Source organism: Octopus bimaculoides, chromosome Z (genome assembly GCF_046866305.1).
Source record: "Octopus bimaculoides isolate indiv1 chromosome Z, ASM4686630v1, whole genome shotgun sequence".
Taxonomy (NCBI): Eukaryota; Metazoa; Mollusca; class Cephalopoda; order Octopoda; family Octopodidae; genus Octopus; species Octopus bimaculoides.
The window spans coordinates 37,336,673-37,346,532 of NC_142944.1; the positions used below are offsets into that span (position 1 = coordinate 37,336,673).

Sequence of the window (9,860 nt, forward strand, 5' to 3'; positions counted from 1 at the left end):
TGCATAACAGTTTTATGTACAAGGGTTGGCTGAAAGTTCATAGGCAGACCAAACATTTTCATGGAATGTGACCAAATGAGTTTTCAACTTAACTTCCTTTCCGGTCCATTGGTGTTGCAGTCCTTTGTCTCCTATTAGTGAAGAAGCTTTCATCCTGTTAGTCAAAAAGTCATCAGCAGCTGGTTTGATGTCACCATCACTGCCATACTGGCTCCAGGCCAGGTGTTTTTTTCATGTTTGGGAACAGATAGTCAGGAGGGTCAAACCTGGGGAATAGAGAGGTTGATCAGCCGGTTCAAAACCAGTCATGTGCAGCAGCTATTGAAAACAAGGACTTGTGTGTTGGAGCAGGTGTTCTGATGAAACAAGATACTTTTTGTCAGTTTTCCTTTGGTCTTGATAGCCTTTCATAAGTACTTCGGCAAGTTGGCATAGTACTCTCCATATGTGGTGTGGCTCATCTGAAGATGGTCTATAAACACAATTTCTTCTGCAAGAACTGAGGCTGGCTTTTTCCACTGAATGGATTGTCTCAGGCCCAAAATGATGAACCTAACGATCATCCTGGCTTAGGAAACATTCAAGGAAACCAGCTGGATCTGCGCCAATGTCAGATTTTCCGCTGGTGTTATTGATCTGGCACACATTTGATCAGATGTCAGAAGTTGTACCCACCAAGTAGGAACCTTCGTTATTCATTGTGCAGAATATTCTCAACGCTCTCATGGGATGCGCTAGTAGTATTGGCTATTTTGATTTATAGTCAATCACCTGCCGTCCATCACCATGTTTTCCTTGGTGGTGGCAGTTGCAGGACATCCAGACTGTAGGTCATCTTCAGCACACTACCTTCCCTTCCTAAATTCAGGTGCCAACCATGTTGGCATGAATGTCCTTAGGGTCCAAGCCCTTTTCTGCTGGTACTTGATAACACCAGGATTCTAAATTTTGTCAATTTTTAAGGGATGTTGCTACTATTAGCTTTATTAAGCTAAATCTTTTAATGCTTCATTGAACACAGCTAACAAAAGTTTATGGTGATGATGTAAGTGAATCAATTGTTCGCAGGTGGTTTGCAAAATTTAAAGCTGTAGTGTTTAGCTTGGAAGATAACAGTTGCAGTGGAAGACCTTCAAAATTGGATGATGTTTTGAAGGCAAAAAAAAAAAACATCCCCAAATAGCATGACTAGGATACATTTCTCACTATAATGTATGGGTCCCTCACAAACTCAGATAAGAATTGCTTTGACTGGTATTTCGTTTGTGATATGCTTTTGAAACAGAATGAAAACATGCCTTTTTAAAACAACTTGTGACTGGAGATGAAAAATGGATTGTGTACAAATCAGTGTGAAAAAAATCTATGAGTTAGCATAACGATCCCCCAAGACAGCAAACAAAGATGAATATTCATGCCAAAAAAGCCATGCTTTCTGTTTGGTGGGATCATAATTGCATTATTTACGAGCTCCCACAAAACCAGACCATTAATTCTGATGTGAACTGTTGTCAGCTAGCTAATTTGAACAAAAGAACTCAAAGAATTGAGGCCAGAGATTGCCATCAGGAAAGAGGTAGTGTTCCAGCAAGACAATGCCCATTCATATTAATCTTTGGCTACCTGAACAAAGTTACATGAACTTGGCTGGGATCTCTTACCCTATCCACCATATTCTCCTGATATTGCATCATCTGACTACCACTTGTCTTTGTCTCTACAGACCTCATTGCAAGGAAAAACATTTAATGATTTAGGAGTCAAAATGCATCTAGATAACTTTTTCTTCAAAATCAGTCAAATTTTATGCTGATGGAATATTTAAATTGCCTGATAGATGGGCAAAGGTCATTAATAATAATGGAAATTATTTCATTGAATAAAATTTATTGAAAGGTCATCATCATCATCATCGTTTAACGTCCGCTTTCCATGCTGGCATGGGTTGGACGATTTGACTGAGGACTGGTGCAACCGGATGGCTACACCAGGCTCCAATCTAATTCGGCAGAGTTTCTACAGCTGGATGCCCTTCCTAACGCCAACCACTCAGAGAGTGTAGTGGGTGCTTTTACGTGTCACTTGCACGAAAACGGCCACGCTCGAAATGGTGTCTTTTATGTGCCACCCGCACAAGAGCCAGTCCAGGGGCACTGGCAACGATCTCACTTGGCTTGCCGGGTCAGTTACTTATATATCTTTTTGCATATTAAAAAAACACTCAGAACTTTCTGGACAACCTTTTACAGTCTTCTTTGATGCAAGTCAGATGTGAGTTTACTTGGAAAGAAATAATGCATCTATTAATAAGAGTTGAAATTAATACATGCTGGATTTCACAGCTCCTTCATTGACAGCCTATGGGGGCGGGGTCATATGCTGTTGTGTTTATTGCTAAATGTTTCTGGACTTTTAACTTCATTTGAGCACTGTATTATGTTAAAGTAGCTGTCATTTTTACATTAGTTAATTGAAATCTGTTTTGATTTAAAAACAATGTAATGTGCAGTGTACCTTTTACATCAAGTTTAATTTGATAATTGGTATGTTTACACCTGTTGCTCTATAATGTAATCAATTGTAATTTCATTTTCTCTAATTTATAGCATCTTATTTATTCATGCAGATGTTGGCATTGTGGAATTAATTAGTCTGCATAATTCTGTTCAGTCTTTTGATTTAGTTTATCTATTGGTAATTAATCCTTAATAAACTTTGTATTCTGTTGATTTAAATTTTACTCAAATAGACATCAGCAATACTTAAGTGTTGGTTTATCAATTGATGAAATCTCATTGAAATGTAAGACATGTACAATCCCCTGTTATGCTCTAGGTTCTACTTAATCAAGATTTATACTAGAATATTGAAATACATCTTAAATTTGTATGGTTATTATAGCAGTTTATCTGAGATGATCGCCAACAAAGTATCATGACTTATCCTTATGTGTGTCTTGATTTAGTATTTACAATTTTAACAATTGATACTCCATGTGGTTGACTCAAACATCAGATATATATATTCTTCTGTATGAATATAACCTACATCTAAAATATATAGGACTCTTACATATTTATTTGCTTCATTTACAGCTTAATGGAAATTCTAGAAATTGCGGAGGACATGCAGATTGATATACCTAAAATTTGGCAATATCTTGGTGAACTCATTAGTCCTGTAATACAAGCAGGCGGTATGCCTTTGAGTTTTTTGAAAATGGCATGTGAACCTTTGAAGAAATCAAATTTAGGTGGTATATTACCATCAGAAATATTAAAGGATCTTTGTAAGACGATGGTAAGTTTAAATCTCACTAAATATTTATTGCTATTTGTACATTGTTGTATCTGGTAAGACAGTGTCTTTTCTTATCAGTAGCAGTTACATTGTGAACAATTTAAAGAGTGGAATGAAGAGTGTACAGTTGTATAACGTAATCACAGATGTTAACATGACATTTGCAATAGATATCACTGTAGTTAGTTAGTTTTGTTTTTTTGTTTTTTTTCCAAATATGCAACAACTATAAAATTTTCTGAACATATAAAACTGCAGTATATCTTATTTTAAATGCTTATGAGGGTTTATAGAATATGCAACAAAAACCTTCTAAATTAGAATTTTGATAGATGGTGAGGAATTAAGCTGAGAAGTTAGGAGAGAGATTATTAAAGGAAAGGAAAGCTATCTATTTTTAGCTACTAATTTTCTTTTTTGTTTTGTCTTTAACAACCTTCGTACTGAATTGTTAGGCATGGTAATACACACGGTCAACAGTATGACCTTCACTAGTCATAATTTATTGTGTAAATCTGGTATTATTCATGAAAGTGTTTCAAGTACTGCAACCAATTTAAAAAATAGTTCAATGCTATTTTCCTAATTTGTGTTACCTAACCAATGTTTATATATTTATACTTCTAAAACCTTTGTAGCTCTGAGATTTCAATGATGTAATTGCTTCATTCAAATGAATGTGAATAAATATGTATTGCATTTGACAGTGTTCTGAATGCTAAAGAATTACTAACTTATAAAGTACATGGAAGATTTGAACTTTCCAGATATTAAAATGTTTGTGAATCTGTATTTTGCTTTTTAGGGGCAAGATAAAGCAGCAGAATTATGGCAATCTTCAAAATTACAATGGTCTGATTTCTTAGATGAGAAAGATATTGATTCATTTATAAAAGAGAAGGTAATTAATATTCATGAGCAATTAATATTTTTCTAAATATTTCTAATTTCTTCTTGTGATGGTTTTATCTTAAAAATTACTTGGCATTTCATCACTGACATTGTGAAATTGAATTGTCTTCCAGAAACTTGAATATACACTTGGGGGAAGTGTTTCCAAACCAGTGCCAGGTTCCTTGACAATAGCCAACATTCAATCAATGTTAACTGAATTAATATCTAAATCTGAACTTTCTGAGAATGAGATAACTGCCTGGATAGAGGTAATATTTTACTGTTTTGCTCTTGATCACTCTCCTGCATCTCCTGTCCTTTTTGTAACTCTATTCAATATATCATATTTGCTGGCATATTTTTTAAAATGTATTTTAAAAAAATATTGCCCTGCATTCAATGTGGCTGTACTATGGATAGAAGACCAGCTATTATAGCCAGATAAGTAGAATCTTGCTAGTGGAAAATAAATGTTAATTATAGCAAAAAAAAAAAAAATATTGGAAGCAATACTGTTAGCATGGATCCAGAGAAATTAAACATCCTTTCACAGTATACATAACACACTGGGTATGTGCCTTGCACTATGTAATGACTACACCTTTAGGGAATCCTTTTAATTATCTAGATGGAAATTCTCTGGGAAACATAAAAAGCATTATTAAACTTTCATCTGCCTGCCTGCTGTTTGTAATGGGGAAATAGCAATACAAGTGTTGCTCCACCTTGATGTTTGATTATGATTGCATAAAACATTGCAGCCAGAAATACAAGTTTTACTTTACTTTTTGTATGATAATTTTCTTGAGCAAAATTCAAATATATAGTCAGTTGAAAAGATAAAATACCCCAGCATGGCCACAGTCTAATGACTGAAACAGATAAAAAATATAAATTTATGATTGTGTACTTTCTTACTGTATACTGTCACAATATTGTATTTGCATGCACTTTTAAAACTTTCAGTAAGTATATGGTGAAACATACTAAATTGCTCCGTCCTCTCCAAATTTCTTTGTAAAATATAGATGTGTCTGATACACTGGCAAATAGTGTAATCATAATCAACTAGCTGGACCCATGTAAATTCACAGAAAACATAAAAAATGTAAGCATCTGTAAACTGTGTGCTGGTGCCATGAGAAATGGTTCTGTAGTGTGACAGTTAAAGAGTATAGAAAGAAATGTAAGACCAATAGCTATATAATCTAACCAAAATATCTGTTATGTGAACACAATCAGAATTACTATCTAGCCTTAAAATACATCATACATATTCAAAGAACCTTCTTGGTTTAGTGGTATGGAACATTCTTCTGGTATTCTTTTACTAGTTTTAGTTATTTGACGGTGGAACACCAATCGAAGAAATGGACACCTGGACTTATTCCCTGTAAGCCTGGTGCTTATTCTACTGGTCTCTTCTGCCGAACAGCCAAGTTAGAGAGATGCAAACACACCAACATCGGTTGTCAAACAATGTGGTGAGGGGAGCAAACACAAACATAAAAATATATAATATATGTGATAGGCTTCTTTCAGTTTCCGTCTACCAAATTCACTCACGAAGCTTTGGTTGGACCGAGCCTATAGTAGAAGACACACTTTAAAGTACAGTTGAATTTCATGTAGCCACCTGTTGGTAACATTCCCCCCACCCACCCATTTTGTAGGGGGTATTACCTGTTTATTTTGGTCTCTTTTCGCAGCTATACTGTTTGAACTTTGCATTAGTTTTTGTAGGAGAAAAAAGTGGGGCTTGTTTGTAGAGAAAATGTTAAGCAATCCTTGAAAAAAAAAGTTGAGTGGTGGGAGGGGGGGGTCTCCCCACCAACTGATAGACATGAAGAATTATGAAAGAAGGCAATTAAGTACTGGGGTGTGTGTTTGGTGGGAAAACTAACAGTCGATCATTCTAGAATTCCCAGAATAAGAATGTAAACACCTGAAAGATTTTCCCTCTGTTGATTACTTTTAACAATGAGGAAGAGGGAAAGACATTCAGTAAAGAAGCTAGAAAAGATCAATTGTATTTCAGTCTAATTGTCATTTTAAACGACAGGCTTTCTTTTCTGTCTCTATCGCTTCCCTCCTTTTCTGTAAGGTTAAGAGGGTGAAGGTGCATGGCTCAGTGGTTAAGGGTATTCAGCCCATGATCGTAAAGTCACAAGTATGGCATGCTGTGTTTTTGTGCAAGGTACTCTACCTAAGATGAAATATTTGTTATGTATTCACCCTCATCTCCTGCTCAGTTTGATAACAGCTTGCGCATTGGTGTTTACTTGGGGGCTTGGCCTCTAGATCTGTGAGACCCATAATGATCGTAATGACTAAAAAGATTTTTCTTCCCCTGTATAGGATCATTTTTCATTTCTCTTCCAACCACTTGAAGGTTTATCTTTCTCAAGTCCACTCAGCTGGCCAAAATGAGTTGTAGCTGTAATTGAAAGGGACCAACCTTGTCATATTGTGTGTGAGGTTGAATCTCCCTGAGAATGATATGCATGTCCGTGGAGTGCTCAGCCACTTGCGAGTTAATTTTATCCCCGCCTAGTAATGAAAAGTGAAGGTGACAACATATTTGCTGTAGTTATTAACAATGTGCATCTACTGTCTCCTTTTTTCTCTTTCACTTTCTCTGTGTCCCTCCTCTCTCCCACTTTCAATTTAACAATGTATGTATCTACTAGTAGTGATTTGATAAACATTTAAAAACACAAAATGAATACCATCACCACTCTCTCTCGCTTTGCCACTTCACTTCTTTGAAGTGTGACATACACGCCAGGTACATACAAAAAGAACAGATTGGTATATTAATATTATTGATTTTGTAATTGAACTATATTTCTGGATCTGATTTGTTTTGATATCCTGATAAACTTTGGTATTAACCAGTCTTCAGCTCTTCTCACACTGCTCAGCTGTTGAATACATTGTATTTGATTCATCTTTTTTGTACGCTGTACTATATGTAATATATTGTATTTTATTTAGGCTTATGTCTCAGAGCAACAGAAGAAAGATCCTTTGGTAATCCGTGCTATTATGACTGCAGTATGTTCAAGTTGTCTCTCAGGTTTGTTACTCTCTCTCTCTGTCATTGCATCAAGTGGCTTCAATCACTGGCAGTTATGAAACTGGATCATATTGGTTCCACTGACATCTATAATGATGTGGGTTATTGTTTTGGAATTGTTCCCACTTGACTGCATTCTGTGTCACTGAAATTCATATGTACATTTTTCTTTTCATTTTAAAAGTTAGGAATGTTAGCTTCAACATTAGTTGAATGCAAATGAAATCTATTGATTTGTTCTTGTAGCCACATGGCTCTGCATGAAAGGAATTGTTGGCATGGCTAATTTTGTGGGAGTACCTTAAGTAGAAGTTATATACTTTTGGAGCAGTGTTAGTTGAAAGCCAACCAAACCCATTGATCCCCCCCCCCCTTTCCTTGGTGAATTTTTTCTTTTTTATCCCTAGTCTATAAACAAATATACACAATTTTTGACTCAAAGTCAATGTCTTTATTACTTGTAGGCTGTTATCTTTTTAATATCACTATATTTAGTATATATATATATATGTCTGTGTGTCCCCTAAATTTACTAAATCAATACAATGAGGTCAAAAGATTTGTGAACACAAACATTGCCAAGTATATGAATAGTTAAATTTTGTTACTTACTAGCAAGTAGAATGTTAAACACTTTCTGGTTCATTGTGTGCTTTAATTACATTGTAGAACCTGGTGTTGTCTTGGATGCAGTTCTAAAGGAATTATTGATTTCCGTTTTGTAGGTCCAAATTTCATGCCTCAAGAACAAAAGTTGCGTGGTTATTCCAGTTTACTGAAAAAGTATTTGAAAAATAAAGACGACGAGGTGCATGCCCTATATGCGCTCCAGTTATTGGATTCCAAACTGGAGCACCCACCAAGTAGGTTATTTCATTTTAATTTCTACTGCTTTTTTTTTCCTCTGTATTTTGACAACCTGCATAGAACACCATGCATTAGAAATGGTCAAATAGTTACGCTCTCAGCAAGCTTCAGTTTCTTAATATATTGGGACAAAGTGCAAGAGAGACAGGCTTTGTGACAATTGATATTAATGATAATTACTCATGTGATTGTTCTGGTCACCAACCATTCATAGTAATTAGTCTGTATGTGTACACATACATACCTGTACACTACTGATTAAGGCCTTGTTATTAATATAAACAATTATACATGATTGACATTAGAATTAACATTTGAAAGGTTTTCTTCGTAATTTTACTTCAGAAGTCGTAGACAGTGATTGTGGGAGCAATTTAGAGAAATGTGAACAAGATAATTTGTTTCAAGCTGATGAGGCGAGTGGGGATTGAAGATACTAGTGTATGTTTGGGTGGAGGTGTAGAGCATGGGCAAGTTAAGTAACAATTATAAATGTTGGGTAGGGTTTGAATGATGGATGTAGAGAGTAGATAAGAGAGGTAGCAGCAACAACTGATTTGAGGGGGGGGGGTGTATGAGATGCAGAAAAGGAGTAAGGGAGAACAGTAAGATAATGGTTCTGTTGATGGGACAGACGAGAAATATTTGGTTTTGTAGGTTGGAGATGACTGTATTACTAAATTCCAAAAATTCACATATGCATTCTTGTAAACAGATTCACTAAGTAAATTGAGCAAAATTTGTCACTTGTTCCAGTTCATAAATGGAAAGAATGTCAGTAAACAATTTAGTATTAAAACAATAACAACTTGTAAATACAAGAAAACTAGTTACTTTCTATTTAATTAGATAAAAATTAATTACGAAGGTTTTGAAGAAATATATTTTAAACTTCTGTGTCGGCAGTTTTAAATATCAGAAATTGAAATACATAGCATTGAATAATGTTTTCATGTTGTCCTCTAGAAAAGTGTGATTTGATGGCTTTACTGATCTTTCCTTTTCAATTTATTTTACAGGTGTCTTAAAAAAATTATTTGTTATATTATATGAAGAGGTAATTTCTAAACAAGCCTTCATCAGTTGGGGAAAGTCTACTGCGCCTGCTGAGAATGAAGGTCGAGGTGTTGCTCTTAAACAAGTCTCTCACTTTTTAAATGACCTAGAAAAAGATGATGATGATGATGAAATTGATGCAGATGACAGTTGATTTTTAAAAAATAACATTTTTTTTTAGGTAAAGAAAACATGGAAAAACATGAAACACATATGCCCACACACAAATGTGTGTATGCACATGAGCATATATATGTGTGTGTGTGTATATATGTATATATGTGTGTGTGTTTGTGTGTGTGTATATATATATATATACATATACATATGTGTATGTATCTATATATATATATATATACACATTTTATAATATATATATATAAGTAAATGGATGTGTGTATGTAATGGAATGACTGTATATGTTATATATTCACACATGTATAACTGGATATATACACATATGCGTATGTGCGTGCACATAAATATATACATGTTAATGAGTGCATGCAGTATGTAAGGAACATATATGCACATATGCAGGTGATTTATGTTCAGCCATCAAAATCCATGTGTGTATTTGTGTCATATATATGTGTGTGTTTATATATAATTATATATAGGTGTTTATATATAATTATATATATGTGTGTTTATATACATATAA

General features: G+C 34.7%; 1 protein-coding gene across 6 annotated transcripts in view; it reads left to right on the forward strand.

Annotated features, from left to right (window-relative positions):
• Positions 1–9,404, forward strand: part of LOC106872837 (eukaryotic translation initiation factor 4 gamma 1) — a 64,271-nt gene extending 54,867 nt beyond the window's left edge. For all 6 annotated transcript variants that reach the window (XM_089365188.1, XM_089365190.1, XM_089365185.1 and 3 more), the window contains exons 23-28: positions 3,096–3,300; positions 4,106–4,201; positions 4,326–4,463; positions 7,192–7,273; positions 7,999–8,136; positions 9,160–9,404. In XM_089365188.1, coding sequence (XP_089221314.1) covers positions 3,096–3,300; positions 4,106–4,201; positions 4,326–4,463; positions 7,192–7,273; positions 7,999–8,136; positions 9,160–9,350 — 850 coding nt within the window. In that variant the 3' untranslated portion in view covers positions 9,351–9,404. The remainder of the gene's footprint in view (positions 1–3,095; positions 3,301–4,105; positions 4,202–4,325; positions 4,464–7,191; positions 7,274–7,998; positions 8,137–9,159) is intronic.
• The last annotated feature ends 456 nt before the right edge of the window (positions 9,405–9,860 follow it).